This window comes from Pteropus vampyrus, unplaced genomic scaffold, assembly GCF_000151845.1.
Source record: "Pteropus vampyrus isolate Shadow unplaced genomic scaffold, Pvam_2.0 Scaffold171, whole genome shotgun sequence".
NCBI lineage: Eukaryota > Metazoa > Chordata > Mammalia > Chiroptera > Pteropodidae > Pteropus > Pteropus vampyrus.
This window is the reverse complement of record NW_011888952.1, coordinates 2,964,349-2,982,216: the sequence shown is the minus strand read 5'-3', so window position 1 is coordinate 2,982,216 and position 17,868 is coordinate 2,964,349. Positions and strand designations below refer to the sequence as shown.

The 17,868-nt window shown below is 49.6% G+C and overlaps 2 protein-coding genes across 11 annotated transcripts; one reads left to right on the top strand and one right to left on the bottom strand.

Moving 5' to 3' along the window:
- The first annotated feature begins 88 nt into the window (after positions 1-88).
- Positions 89-6,731, top strand: OGG1 (8-oxoguanine DNA glycosylase). Of its 9 annotated transcripts, XM_011370597.2 has the most exons (9): positions 89-1,180; positions 1,379-1,584; positions 1,936-2,047; positions 2,370-2,617; positions 3,170-3,349; positions 4,779-4,960; positions 5,805-5,955; positions 6,085-6,134; positions 6,387-6,731. In XM_011370597.2, the coding sequence occupies exons 1-9, from the start codon at positions 1,077-1,079 to the stop codon at positions 6,474-6,476; spliced, it is 1,323 nt and encodes a 440-aa protein (XP_011368899.1). In that variant the 5' UTR covers positions 89-1,076; the 3' UTR covers positions 6,477-6,731. The 9 variants fall into 9 exon arrangements, with proteins under 9 accessions (XP_011368899.1, XP_011368905.1, XP_011368901.1 ...); XM_011370603.2 differs by having other exon boundaries at positions 89-1,584; positions 1,940-2,047; XM_011370599.2 differs by lacking the exons at positions 89-1,180; positions 1,379-1,584 and adding an exon at positions 1,593-1,718.
- Positions 6,666-17,335, bottom strand: CAMK1 (calcium/calmodulin dependent protein kinase I). 2 transcript variants are annotated; one of them, XM_011370607.1, is made up of 12 exons: positions 17,178-17,327; positions 14,929-15,043; positions 13,076-13,207; positions 11,800-11,874; positions 11,553-11,691; positions 10,616-10,742; positions 10,446-10,521; positions 9,389-9,501; positions 8,725-8,803; positions 8,542-8,629; positions 7,057-7,174; positions 6,666-6,948 (listed from the first exon to the last, which is right to left on the bottom strand). In XM_011370607.1, the coding sequence occupies exons 2-12, from the start codon at positions 15,009-15,011 to the stop codon at positions 6,866-6,868; spliced, it is 1,113 nt and encodes a 370-aa protein (XP_011368909.1). In that variant the 5' UTR covers positions 15,012-15,043; positions 17,178-17,327; the 3' UTR covers positions 6,666-6,865. The 2 variants fall into 2 exon arrangements, with proteins under 2 accessions (XP_011368909.1, XP_023392614.1); XM_023536846.1 differs by lacking the exon at positions 14,929-15,043 and having other exon boundaries at positions 17,178-17,335.
- Positions 17,336-17,868: the final 533 nt, after the last annotated feature.

Sequence of the window (17,868 nt, the reverse complement as noted above, 5' to 3'; positions counted from 1 at the left end):
ATAATTGGGCCCAAGTGGTTGCTGGCTGCTGTGCATGCTGCATTTGTAAGACAACAGCAGAGATAATAAGACAGCTTTCATTTCCAATGCACTTACTAAGTGGCAGGCCCTTGCTGAGTACCTTGAGATACAGTTTCATATAATCCTTGCATTAACTGTGGGGAAGGTTAATAACAGGGTGGTTATCTCCACAAAGATACTGAAGTTTAGAAAAATTAAGTAACTTGCCTAAGTTCTCACAACTAGGAAGTCAGAACGAGGATTTGAACTCAGGTCTGTTTAACCAGTATGCTGAACTGCTAGAGGAAGAGTCTACTACCCATTCCTTCATGAACTTGAGACGCTTCAAGTCCTTTGCCAGTAGGATGGTTGGTCCAAGTGCTTGAGTCTACTATCTGACTTTGCCCTGTTAAATGGGAACAGAGCAGGAATGTAAGGGGTTACTCTTCATTCTCAACCCTGGCACCTTTTCCTATTCAAACATTTACTGAAGGCATGCCTTCCAAGTCCTAGGCACCTATGGGCTGGCCTACCTACACATGAGACAATCATGGGAAGTAGTTACCTGAGGCTTTGGAAGAACTGAGACAAAGATAGCACTTGTCTGATGAGACCACGTTCCTGGTACTCTGCTAGGTAATATGGGTAGCGCACAAAAAAATCAGCTGCAAATCTTACCCTTAAAGAATTTGCAGTCTAATCAGATAATTCAGATACAGCAACCAGAAATCACTATGCTAGGTGAAAAATCGTCCAGACTAAGTGCATGTCTCCTAGCTCCTTGCTTTTTCTGTATTTCTCCAGAAGGGAAGAAATTACATAATACATCTTTCCAGGGCATGGGCAGCGGCCCTGGCATCCAGGCTAAGCAGAGAGGGCTTCAGGGCCACGAACTTGTCCTTGGGCTCTGAGTTGCCTTTCCCAGTTGCAGAGAAAGTCTCTGCACAGGCCGAATTCGGCACAGCAGTGTGAGATGGTGGAGTACGGAAGGAATGCCCTGAGGCCAGGAAGCAGCTGTGACAATTGGCAGGCGGTGGCCGAGGCGGGATGATCCGTGGAGACAGGCTTCCGACAGAATGAAGTCTGTGAGGAGGCCTATGACCGGAGAGCGCAGACAATCCTCTGGAGACGGACTCTGGAGACTCCTCACAGGGATTCGGAAGGCTGGAGCTATGTTCGGGTCCGCGTCTGGGTCCGAGTCTCAGTGAAGGGGGGAGTCATGGGAGGTGGATCGAGGAGAGCGCGGTGTAGAGAGGCTCCCTGAAGACTGCGGTGAATTTGGTTGTGGGGGTGGGCAAGCCCTGAGGATTCCAGGGCTCTGGGGAGATCAGGCAGTGAGGACTGGGGCCTGAAGGCAAACTCTAAGCCCGGTCCGCAGAGTGCGAGGAGACGCCAACCCGCCGAGCGCAGAAAAGCCCAGAAGAAAGGACCAGAGCGGGCAGCGAGCCCAGCGCGCGCCAACCGCTGAGGCGCCTCGGGAAGGCTCACCCACCCGCCGCCGCGCCCGTTCTCATTGGCACTTCTTACTTTCCCGCGGATTGGCTACCTCTGAGTCCAATAAACCCGGCTTGAGCCCTACTTCCGGTGAGAGCGAGGCAGGCCCCTGGAAAAGCCGGAAGAATCCGCTTGCTCGCGCTTCCCAAAGTCGCGGGCGCTCGGAGTACAGTGCCGAAGAGCCCAGAGGCCGTAGGGAAGCGGGAGGATACATCGGGCGGGAGGTTTGGAGCAGGAGGTGGGACAGAGTGAGAGGGGCGGGACTTTGGTGGGAGGGGCGGGGCCTGCGGAGAAGGGAGGAATTAAATGAATCTGGGCTTACTTTAAACAGACGAAGAGGCCAGGACTTGGTGGGCGAGGCCTTAAGAAGCGTGGTTTTTGGTGGGCGTTGCCATTATGGGGCGGAGTCATGTGGAAATATTAGCCCTTCCCTTCTGCCAGGTAGCATGGGACACCGTACTCTAGCCTCGGCCCCGGCCCTGTGGTCCTCTATCCCCTGTCCACTCTCTGAACTGCGTCTGGACTTGGTTCTGGCTTCTGGACAGTCCTTCCGGTGAGTGACCCAGGCTCCTGACTCCACAGCACTGCAGGCTTGGGGTACAAAGGAATGTTGGGAGTGATGGAAGAAACCTCAGGGTGTAAAAGGAAACTGAGGCACAGTGGTGAGCCTGTTACCTCCTTTATGAAGTGGATGTAATAAGCCTGTGCAGTGTTATGAGGATCAAATGATGTATGTAATTGATGTAAAAGAAAGCACTTTTGCTTTATAATTCATTAATCAGTTTTGTATATGGAACAGTTGTAGGTTGGGTGGGCCCCAAAGGGTTCAGGAAGGGAAACTGAGTATTGGGGCTGCCCTGTGCCTCGGGGCTCAGGTGGAGGGAGCAAAGCCCTGCACACTGGAGTGGCGTGCTGGCGGACCAGGTATGGACACTGACCCAGACTGAGGAGCAGCTCTATTGCACTGTGTACCGAGGGGAAAAGGGCCAGGTTGGCAGGCCCACGCCAGAAGAGTTAAAGGCGGTGCACCAGTACTTTCAGCTGGATGTCAGTCTGGCTAAACTGTATCACCACTGGAGTTCCATGGACCCTCACTTCCAAGGAGTAGCTCAGAAGTTTCAAGGTGAGTACAGGGCTTGGGACAGAGATTGGGGTTCTTGTAATTTGGTTAGCTTACTCAGTTTTACCATCTGTAAAATGGGGAACACCTCATAAGACTTTATGAGGATTAAAGGAATTAATACATGTAAAGGGTTTAGAATTGTGCCTGTTGCATAGAAGTTATTACTATTATTATTATCCTGCTGATCACCATAGTGGAGTGACAAGGATATTGAGCCAAATCCTGGCTATGTGACCTGGGACAGGTGACATCATTTATTTTGTAAATATTTACAGAACATTTGCTGTGTGACTGGGGATACAGTGAACAAAATGGACACAAATCCCAACCCTCATAGCACTTATATTGTGGCTTCTTTATCTAGAGAATGGGTCGATGACCCAGACCTCACAAAATGCAGTGAAGAATGAGAGCTCTGGTGTTGCTTTCTCCAACAACGCTATCCTTTATTCCCCTGGGATCCCCCCGGAGCCTTGGTACCTAGGATTTGAGAGTGGGAGAGGCCACTCCCAACAGCCTGTGCTTTTTATACCCCCTGCCTCCAATCTCCAGGTGTGCGACTCCTGCAACAGGACCCCATCGAGTGCCTTTTCTCCTTCATCTGTTCCTCCAACAACAACATTGCCCGCATCACTGGCATGGTGGAGCGGCTCTGCCAGGCCTTTGGACCTCAGCTCATCCAGCTTGATGAGATCACCTACCATGGCTTTCCCAGCCTGCAGGACTTGGCTGGTGAGTAGATGGGTCCCTGCCCCCAGGTCCTCCAACAGCTTTCATGGTCTGCTCAGTTCTTCCCTGGTCCCTATCTCCCATCTCAAAGCTCCCTACCTTCCCTTCTGCCCTCATCCAGAACACCCTGCTTGGTCTGATCATCCCATCACACCTCATCATCCCTATCTGCCCCTGAAATGTCAGCACTTCACTAGTGTGTGCTTTTTGCCCTATGGGTTCAGTACCTCATCAGAAAAACATCTGTATGCAGTATACAGTGGTTTGGGCTTAAGAACTCATGTTCTAGAGACAGACCTCTGGATCTGAATCCCAACTCTGGCACTTCTAGCTATATGACCTTGAGCACATTATTTAGCCTCTCTGTGCCTCAATTTCTTCATCTGTGGGATGGGAAAATAATAGCACCTACCTGTCAGAGTTGTCACGAGGATAAAGGAATACCCATATTGCACCTAGCACAGTGTTTAGCATATGGGATGTATGCAGAAGATTCAAGTTGCTATCTTTACAGTGAACCCAACTATTTTGTATCCAAGAACATAAATGCTCTTCACAGCAGCCCTCTGAGACAAATATTTTACAGAGGTAAGTATCTCAGTTAGTAGATGTGAGAACCAAACTAGGGAAAGTAATTGGGGACTGCACAGCAAGGAGACAGCCTGCCTAGAGAAAAGAAAATGTTTTTGGTGCTTAGAAACCCAGTCTTGGGTCTCAGCTCTCAGCTTAGTAGTCATAAGACCTCAAGAAATTCATTCACCTCTCCAAGCTTCTCTTAACTTGTTTGTAGGATAGGAATAACATTTTCTATCTAGAAAGGCTTGAGGGATGAATAAAGCAATCATGAAGCAGGGTAGTGTAATGGGTTTGGAGCACCGGTGTTGCTGTCCCAGACCCAGGTGCAAGATCCCGTCTCCACTGTGTTCTTTCTTAAGCAAGTTACTTAACCTCTTCTAAGCCTTCATTTCTCTATCTGTAAAATGGGGAAAAAGTACTGTCATCAGGGTCCTTGAGAAAAGTATGATAATGTATCTAAAGCACTTTGCCCGTGTTTGATACACAGCACTTGATAGAAGAAGCTGTTGCTATTATTATTACTATTATTTTGTTTTTTATAGCTATTATTTTAGATTGTGGGTTTGAATAGGCCTCTGGAAAGGTTAAGGAGCTTAATTGGGGAGTTCTTCCAGGGCAGCAAACCCTTCTCAGTCCCTGCTCCAGAGCCCAACACATTGTAGGTGCTCAGAAAACATTTGTAGAGGGGCAGAACCCAGGCCTTAACCGTTCCCTTTGCACATAAAAGTGTCCTGAGGTCTCCCACAGGGTGGTAAGGGGTGGGAAAAGGGCACTGAGTTAGAGGGCTCATACTAGCCTGAGGACACGGGGGATTTGAGGATGCCTGACCCTGTTCCTTTCCTCACCTACTCCACAGGGCCACAGGTGGAGACTCAACTCAGGAAGCTGGGCCTGGGGTACCGTGCCCGCTATGTGAGCGCCAGTGCCCGGGCCATCCTAGAAGACCAGGGTGGGCTGCCCTGGCTTCAACAGCTGCGCAAGGCCCCCTATGAGGAAGCCCACAAGGCCCTCTGCACCTTGCCCGGTGTGGGCACCAAGGTGGGCACCACGGTGAAACCCCAGGGGGGTAGGAGCTACCCTCACCACCCATGTGGAGAGTAGCAGAGTAGGAGACAAGGCAGGCCTGAGATCTGGGTGCAGGCTTGGCTTCTGGAGACAGAGCAGACAGGAGAAAGTATACAAGCAGATGTTTGATTAAAGAAAATGCAAAGGGTATAAAGGACATTGCCCTTCGAATTCATTTTTAGAAAGGCCATTTGTTTAGGTGCATATATATACTGCTATATGTATGCAGAAATTTCTTGAAGGAATCACAAGAAACTTAATAGTGGTTACCTTTGGGAAGAAAATAGGAAGTTGCTTTTACTTTTCATTTTATTCTTTTCTTGAAATTATATGTACTTAAAAAAATTTTTAATTTCAACAGGGTTAGCTGGCATAAGATGATTGGGAACTTGCCTTTTATTTTCTTCTTTATACTTTCCTATAGTTTGGAAAAATGAATTTTTGTTTAATGAACTTATTTTTAATGGTCTCTGAACTTCAGCCTAACATTAAATCTTGGTTTTGCCTCTTCCTAGCCATGTAACTTGAGCCAAGTCATTTCACATTTCAGTACCTCAGTTTCCTTGTCTTCAAAATGGATACAGCACCACTTTCTTCCCATGTTAAGATGAAAGCCTGGCCCACATAGATGTTCACACAATAGCACTCTCGTCACAGCTATTTTTAAAATTATTAATAGATAGTATATGTTGGTTGAGAATATAAAATAACAGTAACATCAGAGTGAAAGATAAAGTAGCTGGCTTTGGGGCTAGAAGCAGGATGCTGCCTGGATCCTGCCATTCCTCCTCTATGGCTTACTCTGTGTCTGTCAAAGGTGGCCGACTGCATCTGCTTGATGGCCCTAGACAAGCCCCAGGCCGTGCCAGTGGACGTCCACATGTGGCAGATTGCCCAACGCGACTACAATTGGCACCCCACCACTACCCAAGCCAAAGGTCCAAACCCCCAGGCCAACAAGGAATTGGGTAAGGGGAGAGAGTGGGATGCCAGGGCTGGTAGTGGGCTGAAGTGGCAGAAACTTCTCGCACCTCTTCCGACAACCCTACCCCTGTGGATAGGGAACAATTAATTTTGCTTCATCATTTCTAATTTAGGAAACTTCTTCCGAAGGCTGTGGGGACCTTATGCTGGCTGGGCCCAAGCGGTGAGTGTACCTAGGATTCCCCTCCTCCTTCAACCCAGACACCATAGGATTTCTCTCCCCGCCCTGACCCGGTAGACTCTTCTACCATCACCACCCTAGGTGATCCCAAAGGATTCTCCACCCTCCCTCCCCAGCCTTGACTCCAGTAGACTCGTGATTCCCTGGCACTGCTGCACAGGAACTCTTCTACCTCCCCATACTGCCACCAGCCCAGACCCCAGTGTACCTTCTCCCCCTACCCCCTACCCCCAGGTGCTGTTCAGTGCTGACCTGCGCCAGCCTCACCAAGCTCCGGAGCCGCCCACCAAGCGCAGAAAGAGATCCACAGGGCCTGAGAACTAAGTCGGGGGCACTAGACAAAGGGATTCCCCAGCACCTTCCTGTTCCATTCCCCACTACTCTCTCCCATCCAGCCTCATGTTGGGGAGGAGGACTCCCTAGAACTACCTCAGAGGCTAGGCACCCTCAAGTCAAGCAGTTGGCACAACAGCGTGGGGTGGGCTTATCTGGGGAGACAGAGAGCTACGTATGTATGGTTTTATCCTCTTCACTTTATTACAAGAAGGAACAATAAAATAGAAACATTTGTATGGAAAATGCAGTGGAGGAGTGGTAGGGAAAGGGATGGGGCCGGGGGTAGGGCAGAGTAACTCCCCAGTTCTGGGAGGGAAGGGGAGCAGGTTGCCCCCAACCCTTCCCACATAGGGGATCGTGACCCTGGATCCAGAGTCCTAGAGCTGGGGTGGCAGTGTGGGGGACAGCTCCGGGCCTGGCTCCACGCAGCAGTCTCGACAACAGCAGCCAGCCACTGGCCCTACATGGGAAGAGAGAACAGAGTTGGCTGTAGGAGCAGACCCTCCACTCCAGCCTGGGTACCTCTTTGTGGACCATCCATGCCCTTCCACAGAGCCCTGGTCCTCACCCCCAGCTGCTGGTGTCAGCAGCTCCCCGTGGCTTGCTGTCTGTCCCTGCCCCTCCTGGCTGGTGCCCAGCTGCAGCTTCCTCATGTGCCGCACCACTGCCGTGGCATTGAAGGCTTGCTGTGGGGAAGAGGGGGAAGAAGGGACTTTTAGGAGAGTGGGAGATCATGGGGCAGGGTCTGGCAGTGGGATTCTTGCAATGGTTCTGTTATTTTCAGGTGTTACTGATTGAACCCCTAAAATCCCCCAAAACATCTGCAAGGCTTTATTAAATTATACTCACCCATATTTATATTTACACACATATATAAAATATATGGATATAAACATATATATTACTTTTTATATATAATTAATTCATATTCACATAATAGCAAACACTTTATATAGCATTGTGTGTCAGGCATCATTCTAAGCACTTTACATAATCATTTAATCTTCACAGAAGTCTTTGAGGTGGGCACTATTAGTGTCACCGTTGTCAAAGGAGGAAACTGAGGCACAGAGAGGTTAAGTAACTTGCCCAGGTGTGTGCATCATTCTCTGTTCACCATATCCACCAAGATGTCCCACACTCCTCTCAATTCACCATGTCCAAAAACAAAAGCATCCCCCCAAGACAAGTGTCTGCCCCTAGGATCTCCATCTCAACGACAATACCACTGTCTACCCTGTCCCCAAACAAATACTTGGTCCAGACCTTGACATCTCCTCTTTCTCCAACATCCATTCTACCATCACTTGTCAATTCCGCCTTCTATGACTCCTGGACCAACCACTCTTCTCTGTTCCCGTTGCCACTGCTCTGGTTCAAACCCTCATTGTCTCTTGAGTGCATCTCTGCCACAGCCTCCTAAGGGGTCTCCCAGCCTTTACTCCATGTCTCTTGCTGCATCCTGAGAGCCCATTCTAAAGGGAAATTTCCTGCTGGAAATCCTTCTGGGGGTCCTCAGCATTCTCAGGATCAAGTCAGGGCTCCATTTTGGTACTTGAGACCCTGATCAGCCTGAGCTCCTGCCCCACAGCCCCTCAGCCCCTACTGCCCCCGCAGCCCCTCCAGTCCAGCATTGGCACTTCCCTGAGAGGACACACTCTCTTGCCTCTGACTCTTTGTACATTGGTTCCCTCTGTCTCAAACATTATTCTTCTGTGCCTAGCTAACTCCTACTCAGCTGTCAGGTTTGTCAGGCCACCACCATGTTTATGCTGCTTCCAGGACCCCGTAGGTTGGATTAGATGTCTCCTTAAGAAGAATTACACACTGTTCTAGACTTGGAGGTCAGGGACCCTCACTGGAATACAGTAGGTGTCAGGGAACACTGAATGAATGAATGAATGAATGAATGAGGTTCTTCGGTAAGCATCCCTGAGCTGTTACTGTGTGCCCAATGTGGTGTTAGGTGCTGTGCAAGCTGAGGCCAAGAACGGGGGAGAGCGGGGAGGATTCCCAGGGAGGCTGGGACCCAGGACTAGGGATGTGGTCTCACCTTCCACTTGCTCTTGGCAAAGTTCTTCTTGATCTGCTCACTCACTGACTGATGAATATTCTTATCTAGAGCTGTATCTCCTGCAATCCTAGGGTAGGGTGTGTGGAGGGTTATCTGTGAAGGCAGAGCCAGGCCTGGGGGGCCCAGACCCCAGCCCAGTCCACAGCTCATAGGCGCTCTCACCACGGGTGCTGCAAGGCCTGCTCACAGGTGAACCTCTTCTCTGGATCCTTCTCCATCAAGTGCTGGATGAAGTCTTTGGCTGAACCCCCAAGACAAAAGCAAAGACAGAAACAGCATGGTAATGCCTGTGGACACCCGCAAGACAGAACCCACCCCCTCAGGTGTAGCCTGGCATCCAAGCAAAACAAGAGGTCAAATCTGTCCATGCACCACCCCACCCCACATGTTATCTTTCTCTAAGCCCTCCACCCAAACCCAGCCTTCCAGCTCTCTCTTTTGTCTCAAGAAAAACTTGTTCTTAGAGAAGATTCTACTCAATGCATTCACACTGGTATGTAAATGATTGATAATGATTTCACAGATTTGCCTCCTAATAGGAAGCACAAAAGGATAGATGAAAATTTTTATGTGGTATTTTAGGCATTAGGAAGTCAGTGGGGGAGGTATTTTCAAAAATACTCTGAAGACTGAATGAATGAATTGCTTACACGTTTTTCAGACCAGGGGCAAGCAGAGGGAAGTACCTTGGGTAGAGTAGTCTCAAAGATAGCTCTTAGTCTGGGGCCAGGGAATTGACTGAAGGAAGGCAATGAGGAGACCCCCAAAGCAGATGAGGAAGGCATCAGAGGCAGGGCCCAGAGGAAGAAGGCAAAGCCCCAAATACCAGAATCAGAGATGTCGTCCCAGTAAGGAGAGTCAAACTCGTACTCGGCCTTCAAAATCTGTTCAAAGAGTTTGGCATCATTCTCGTCATAGAAGGGGGGGTAACCGCAGAGCCTGGGCAGGGAGAAACTCATCCTCAATTCCATTTTCAGTGTACCCATTGGCTTCGGAATGGAGCTCAGGGCTGTCTGGGGGTCAGGCAGGACCCACAGGAAGGAGTTTACCCTTTTACAAAGAGGGGGGCAGAATCTACCCCTCTCTGCCTTGTTCACTCCTGTCCAGCTACACTGACCTTTCTATCCTTAACATGCCACCATCTTTTCTTCCTCAGGGCCTTTGCACTTGCTGTTCCCTCTGCCTAAACCATTCTTCCCCCACACCTCGAATGTCTGGTTCCCTCAGGATACCACTCAAATGTCGCCTCCACAGAGAGGGCTTCCCTGACCTTATCTAAAATGGCATCCAAGATGTGGTTTCATAGTATAGCGGTTAGCACGTCTGCTTTTCACACAGAAGGTCCTGGGTTTGTGCCCCAGTGGAGGCATGGTCCATGGTCTACAGCCATGCCACCCTGAACAAGCCCTTCCTACCGTCTGATCTCAGAAGCTAAGCAGGGTCAGTCCTGGTTAGTACTTGGATGGGAGACCACCTAGAAAGACCAGGTGCTGTAGGCATAAATAATAATAAAAAATAAAGTGAAAAATAAAATAGCATCCATTTCCATCTCCCTACCCTGCTTGATGATTTTTCTTCATAGCACTTTTTACCACCTGACATTATTTTATAGATTTATTCACTTGTTTTAAACAAATTTGGTTACTTGTTTATTTATTTGTCTGTCTCCCCTACTAGAGAATCTGCTCCCTGAGAGCTCCCTGTTTCGTTCTCTCCCAGTGCTCGATGCAGTGCCTGAAACATAGTGTCTACTGAATGAAGTAATATTAGTCATTAATTGGTAAATAAAAATGTGGATGGTAGGAAGGAAGAAATAGAGGGGAGGAAGAGAGCAAAGTAGGGGAGAGGAGAACACACACCCCAACAGCCAAGCCCCAACTCACAGGATGTAGGCAATGACCCCAATGGACCAGCAATCCACTGCCTTGCTGTAGGGCTTCTGGGCCAGGACCTCAGGGGCTATGGAGGGAAGAGGACATGGTGGTGACAAATCTCTGCTTTGCAGCTCCTGGCTCTTCCCCTGCCTGTGGCTCCAGCCCGGGGCCCTTCGCACCCACGTATCCCGGGGTCCCGCAGGCTGTGGAGAGCACACTGCCAGGGTCCTCCATCTTGGAGAGGCCAAAGTCGGAGATCATGATCTTGGAGTCTTCGTCCAGGCTGTAGTACAGCAGATTCTCTGGCTTGGAGGGCAGGAGGGAGGGAAACGGGCAGTTATAGATGGCCAGAGGCTGGTAGAACCTTCTGTCTCCCAAGCACTTCCTGAGAAATGGGCCCCCAAAAGCCACTGCGGCTTCATGGCTGCCATCTTGTTTGGAGGCACAAGAAACTCAAGTTCCAGAAAGGACAGGGCCTCAGAGATGTCGGAGGCCCTTTGTTTATTGTAAAGACTCAAAGAAATAATTTTTGAGCACCTACTTTGTGCCAGATCTTTTGCTAGTATTTGATTTCATTTCATCCTTACCATATCCCTGCCAGGCCATTCTGAATAATCCCACCTTACAGATGAGGAAACTGATGCCTTGAGAGGCAAACTGACTTACTTGCCTGAGGACCTACAGTTAGGGAGTAACAGGGCCAGGATTTAAACCCAGATCTGTCTCACCCCAGATCTGGTCTTCTAGACCAGAATGAGATGCACTACATCATGTGAACCCCATCGCAATCTCTGAGAAGGACGATTTCAAGAGTTTCTGGCTTTCTTCATTATATTTTGCTCTCCCATCCAAGTTTTCTACTAAGAACAAGTGAGACTTTTATTGTCAGAAAAAGACACGATGTTATTTGGATAAAATGACAGCAGAGTTCACCTTTGTGTCCATTTGAGTGTCCGAACTAGAATGGGAGGAGGCAATTTAGAGCTTACAAGGTCCATTTTGCAGATGGGAAGCTGAGGCTCAGCAAGCGGTAAGAGTTACCCAAGGTCATATAGTGAGGAGTATGCACAGTCCCCACCCCTGGGTGCCTCAGCTATTCACACCCTCGCACCTCACCTTGAGGTCCCGGTGTACGATGCCCAGGTCGTGCAGGTACTTGACAGCATCCAGCACCTGGAAGATGAGGCGGCTGGCATCCCGCTCTGTGTAGAAGCCTTTTTCCACAATGCGGTCAAACAGCTCCCCTCCCGACACCCTGCAGCAGGGGACAGGGCAGTTTGGCCAAGAGAGTGGGGGAGGTAGGGGGACAGGGACAGGGCAGCAAGGAGATGTTTGAGGAACGGGCAGAGGCAGGGCCACTCACAGCTGCATGATGAGGTAGAGGTGGCCCCCACTCTCATAGATGTCATCTAGGGCAACAATGTTGGGGTGCTTGATCCTGAAAGGAGAAATGAGGTGATTCAGAGCTAAGGACAGCTCAGCCACCTTCCCACCCTCACCTTGAAGGGCCACCACCTGAAAACCTAGGTAGGACAAACCAAGTATCTAGATCCCAAAGGGAAAAGCTGATTTACCATGATTGATTAAAATGTATTGGAAGGAAAGAGAACACAGAGGTAAACACTAGGTTCTGGCATTGTACAGACTTGAGTTCAAACCTGCCTCTACCACATTCTATTTGGGGGCAGTCTTCTCACCTCAGCGCCGATCAATATATGATTTAAAAATTTTTTCAGTTTATGTTTGTCAGCCTCCACAAAATTGGGAGCTTTACCCAGCACTGTTCCTCCAGCACCTGGTGCAGAGTAGGTGCTCACGAATGTTCATTGAATTGAGTGTAACCTCTCTGAGCCTCAGTTTCTTCATCTATACTATGAAGCCAATGACAGTACTTCCTTTAAAGAGTTGGGGTAAGGATCATATGAGATAATGCAGGTAAGTGAGATGCTTGGCACAGTGCCTAGCACATAGTAGATACTCAATAAATGAACCAATGGCAGTGACTGAACTTGATGGAAGGTAGCTCTGCCACAGAATTGCTGTGTACCCTGGGTAAGTCTTTGCCTTCTCTGGGCCTCAGTCCCCCCACCACTACCACCAGTAGTGGAAATGATCATTTCATCCCTGCCTAGGGTGGTTAGACATCTCAGGGAGGAGACTGGAAGTAAAGATCCTCTAAGTTTTCCAGCAAGGGTAGCAAGTTTCACATCAGCATGAGCAATTCATAGACCAGTTGGTGTTGATTTAGTCAGAAGGTCAGCACATAGATATTTTTAAATTTGCTGAGTGGCTTATTATGTAGGGAGAACTTGAGGTAGGTCTAGTGATAATGCCAGTTGAGATGTGTGTTCAAGCCATGTTCAAGGATTGACCTTTAGACCTGATTGAACAGATTAAACCACTGTAAATAAGCAGCGACATCTCAATCACATCTGTCATATTAGCTGTTGTGCCAGGTACTTGAAATAAAGGGCCTCTAATGCTCTCTATAACCTTGACCAGTGGAGATTATTACCCTATTTTATAAATGAACAATTCGAGTCTCAGAGAGGTTAAATGATTTGCCCACAGCAGGGAAGGGGGTGGAGAAGGGTCAAGATAGGATAAACCCAGGCAGGGACAAGTTATGGGCCACGCACTTGTGGAGCACAGCAATCTCATTCTCCATGCTGCTCTCCTTGCCCTCTAGAGCCTTCTTGGCGATGCATTTGATGGCCACCAGCTTCTGAGTTCTCTTATCTTCTGCCAGGATTACCTCTGAGAAGGCCCCTCTGCAGGGAGAGGGGATTTATGAGGTGAGGAACTGGAACCCCAGCTTCCCTCCAGCATCTCCATCCCCTATGGGTTACATGACCACCTCCGGACCAAGGAGGTGGGATCAGCCTCCCCACATCACTTATCCACTCCTAGTGCCAGTCAGAGTAGTCTATGCCCTGGCCATGTAATTGGGTCATGTGATGCAAGCCAGGTTATTGGCACTTTGAGAATGAGGTGCTCTTTCCTGCTAAGGTAGAACATAAGTTTAGGGCTAATGGTAATCATTTTTGCCACCACTTGGGGAGAACCTGCTTGAGAATGAAGCCAGCATAAAGGAAATCAGAGCTGAGGAATGGACATTTCCTGATAATATCAGGTGAACGCCTAGATTCAGCCATGCCTGAAGTTTATACCCTGGGCTTTTTGATTGTGTGCATGACTGATTCCTTTTTCTGCTAAAGCCAATTTGAGTCATGGCTAATTTAACACCCTTTAGAACCTTGAAGAACCATCAGCATCACTGTGAACTCTTTAGAACTGCAGAATCTCAGGCCCCATCCCAGACCTATTAAATCAGAATTTCCATTTTAACAAGAAACTTCATTTGAGAAGCAGTGCTTTAAAACAGGCTCTTAGAAGGGAACAAATAAACTCACTTGCTCTGAAGTTCATTGATTAAGGCGGGCTTACTAGAGTATTCTTTCTATAAATATTTGCTTTTCCTGGGATAATAAGAAGTCAGAAGTCAAAGAAAAGCATCTCCCATGGTGAAATCTCAATCATCAGAATAACTAGTGACTGCGGTAGCTTCATTGCTGGTTTCCAGTCTTGTTCCTCTCCAAGTTACTCTCAATGCTGTGGCCAGAGAGACATCCTGAATTGCAAACCTGCCAAAAAGTCTTAAATGTCTTCCTATGGCCTGTGGGATAAACTCCAGCCTCCATAGCTTGGCTTCCAAAGTCTTACATGACTTGTTCTCCTTTCTTCTCCAGCCTCTACCATTCTTCCCCCAGCCTCTGATTAAAAAATTCCATCAGACTCTTTGCCCCTTTCCACACAAAGCATGCCTCTGAGCCTTTGCTTATGCCATTCCTTCTGCCTAGACTATCCTCCTCCTTCTCTGACAAATAAATGCACTCCTACCCACCCTTCAGTCCTCAGCTCTAATACTCGCTTCACCAGAAAGTTTTCCCCCAGATAGAACACACTGCTCCCTCTGTGCTCTACAGAGTCCTCATTCTCTACTTTAACTGGAGCCCAGCACATACCCTGTTGTCATTTTCCATCAGTCTATCTCCCTCACATGTCTGGTATCAGTTTGAAGGCAAAGACCGGGTTTGAGTTATTTCTGGCCTTCCAGCACTGAGAACAGAGCCATGCTCAGCTGCAGTTTCTAGACCTAGGCCAAAACTCCCAGATCTTGGCAGCAAGTTGGATAAACTGGCTCCTTCTTTCTCCCCTACTTCCTTCTCTTCACAGGAACTTGGAGCTGTGGCAAGAGCAGCCCCTGTTCCACCCACTGTTAGCCAGAAGTGAAATGCCGGGACCAATCTGGGCCATGGCAAGGCCTCCGCAGGGCTTGGCTGTAGGAAACAGGAAGTAGTCATCAACCGACCAGAAGAAGCACCACCCTGGATGGCCTCCCTAGCCAGCCAGGCCCAAGAGTGAAGACCATCCCAACCCCACCCCTTAGCTCAGAGACAGCTGCTCCCTTCTCTCCTGCCCTGAGACTCACGTTCCCAGAACATCACGGAAGTCGTAAATGTCCCTAATGTCCTCTGCCTGCTTCCAGCTGGGGCCTTCCACTGCCCCCGGCATGGCCCACTGTCCCCCGGCCACAGCCAGGGCTCCTAGAAAAGGGAATGGAAGGAAAAGACTCAGTTGGGCTCATAGTCTATGTGGGAACTTACTGGAGGCTCCATTCAGTTATTCAGCCTGCATTTATTCATTAATTCATTTATTCGACAAAAATCATTCAACATTCATTCATTCACCAGTCATTTGTCCATTCAGCAAATCCTTATGCCTAAAGGAAACTCTTTCATAGTGACAGCAAAGTCTTTATACAAAGTCATTCATTCATTCATTTATTCAGCTTCACCTCTCAGTTTCTCTTTCCAAATCCAAATACAGAAGGGGACCTGTCCTCTGCCAGGACAGCAGAGAAGACCCTAGAGCAGCTTGTAGAAGCACACAGCCCCAGATGTTCCCCCTGTTCCCAGAACCAGCAATGTCCCAGCCCCACCCTGGGAATTGGTGGGGTGTCTCCTCTCCCTCCTCCTCCTTCTCCCCGCCTAGCCTCTCAGAAATCAGGTTTCCGGCAGCCTGGGCTTCCAGCAATATCTCAGCCACATTTTTAAATAGCTCCTTCTGCACTGTTACCACAGCAACAGCAGCCACAGCTGGAGCTCACCAGGCCTCCTATTACCCCACTACCTCCTGACTCCTTATCTGGAGTCCCAAAAGCCTGAGAAATGGTCCCACCCAGCCTGCCCCTCTTGACTTCACTTGACCCTGATCCAGTCTATATCTTGCTCTGATGAGACCTCTGTTAACAGAAGGTGGGAGTTCACTCTCCATTTATCAGATAGGGAATAGGGATATTGAGACTAAAGATGGGCAGGGGCTGGGTTCAAAATTCCTCAAATGACACCTCACTGGGGCCTCAGCTAAGCTTGCTGAGGGCAAAGGCCTTAGAGGGGACTGCCCTCAGCTGGTCCTTCCAATATGCAGGCAGACTGGGGCCCATTCAGAAAACACACCCATCCCAGGCCCATGGAGGGTGAGACCGAAACAGAGCCCAGTGTGCTGTGTGATCTTGGGAGGACACTTTCCTTCTATCTCTTCTGCAGGAGAATGAAGGAAAGGTGCCCTGGTGTGAGATCCCACTTCTTGGATGGGACCTCCTTCCTAGCGAGGCCTGGCCACCCATCCAGGCATAGAAACTTCAGGAAAGCAGAGTTGATGGCAAGCGCTAGAGGCAGAGTTTTAAAATGTACGTAGAGGCCTGGCACATACAACCCTCACAGTTCTACACATACCCCTGCACCTAGACACACCACACCAAGCCCCACCTATCCCTCTGAACCCAAACACCTGCCCCCAGACCAGCACACTCCATACCCAGATACCCTGACACCTGATAATATATGTACACCCAGCACATTTGTCTAAACGCACACTCTCCCAGACATCCTCACACAAATATCCCTCCAACAGATTCTTTTCACACCCTGAGGCACACGGCACACCTCTCTATATACCTAGACAAGATGACATCCAGACACACACACACACACACATCCCTTACCCATATACCAGACATCCCAGATTCATTCACACCTTTCAACCTCCAGGTCCTATACACCCTAGAAGCTCCCACACTCCAAACTGAACCCCAACAACTTACATGCCTAACTTCAAATATCCTCCGTACACAATATTATATCCTCCCAACTCTTACTACCTTTTGAGCCAGATACTAGCATGTACTACACCTGGACACACATCTGCAACAAAAGCACAGATTCCCAGACATCCCCACCCATAAGGATACACTTAAACACCAACACACAGAAACTCTGTATATGATCCACAGGCCTGTGCTAGACATTAGCACACAGCAACACGGCCCCCACAAATCTCTACCTCTCAAAGTCCAGTTCTTCTACATTCATGCCCAGCTGACCGCGTGTGCACACAAGCACGCGGACACACACACACACACACACACGCACACAAGCATACATAAGCACACTCCCCTCCCCACCTTCCTCTATTATTCCACTCAGTTCTCAACCGGCCATCCTGGCACCTGCTGGGCCTAGGGCGGAGGTAGAGAAGAAAGGCCCAGCCCTGCCCACCCACAATCCAGATCTCCCGGCGCCCCCTCCCATTCTTGGACGAGGGTATCCATTGGCTGAGGGGTCCGGCCGCCCCTCCTTAACGCCCAGGGGTGCAGGCGGGGCGGCCCCGGGGCTGTACCTGCGGCTGCCCCACCGTGGGGCTGGCTGGGAGGCCCGAGGTGGCTGGCGCTGAGCTCCCGCCACGGTCTGCCGCCTCTTTGCGCCTGACCCGCCCGCCTGCTCTCTCTCTGGGGTTCGGCTCGGGCTCAGATGGCTCCCTCCGCCTGCCTGCGTCTCTGATGTCAGTGGAGGAGGAGCCTGCGGCGGAGGGACTAGAGACTGGGAGGCGAGACTCCGCTCCAAGGCTGGGGAAGGGGCGCGGGGGCGGGGAGAAACAAGGGGAACCCCTAGCACAGGTCAGATCCTCTTCTGAACTCTTCCAGTCCTCCGCCTCCGGTAGGACCTCCATGTCACAGAAGGGACACCTGAGACCCAGAAGGATGAAGGATTCAAAATCAGTAGTTGGTCCAAGGCAAAGACAGATTCGAACCCAGGTCTCTCTGATGCCAGAAGCTGGCCAGTTTCACTGTCTCCTAGTAGAGTTTCTTGCAGAACAGTCTGGGAGCTCCCCTAGGGTTCTTGGGCTCCGTTTACCCTCCCTTCTCACCCCTACCCCACCTCCCAGTGCCCAGAAGGGCTCAAGAGACTGATGAGGGGAGTGAATGGGGGAGTAGGGAAAGGACAGGAAAAGAGTAGTTAATGAAGAGAATCCAGCACTCAAGGTGGGGGCCCCATTTGACAAATAGGAAAAATGAGGTCCGAGGTTCCTC

Bases quoted from the DNA above. Each gene is read 5' to 3' on its own strand.
- OGG1 (XM_011370597.2), top strand. From the start codon at position 1,077: ATGAAGTCTGTGAGGAGGCCTATGACCGGAGAGCGCAGACAATCCTCT. The intron at 2,048-2,369 runs GTGAGTGACCCA...CTCGGGGCTCAG, and splicing joins GCTTCTGGACAGTCCTTCCG to GTGGAGGGAGCAAAGCCCTG. The intron at 5,956-6,084 runs GTAAGGGGAGAG...TTTCTAATTTAG, and splicing joins CCAGGCCAACAAGGAATTGG to GAAACTTCTTCCGAAGGCTG.
- CAMK1 (XM_011370607.1), bottom strand. From the start codon at position 15,011: ATGCCGGGGGCAGTGGAAGGCCCCAGCTGGAAGCAGGCAGAGGACATT. The intron at 10,743-11,552 runs GTGAGGTGCGAG...CTGCCCTCCAAG, and splicing joins TCGTACACCGGGACCTCAAG to CCAGAGAATCTGCTGTACTA. The intron at 7,175-8,541 runs GTGAGACCACAT...TCTTCCCCACAG, and splicing joins TTGCCAAGAGCAAGTGGAAG to CAAGCCTTCAATGCCACGGC.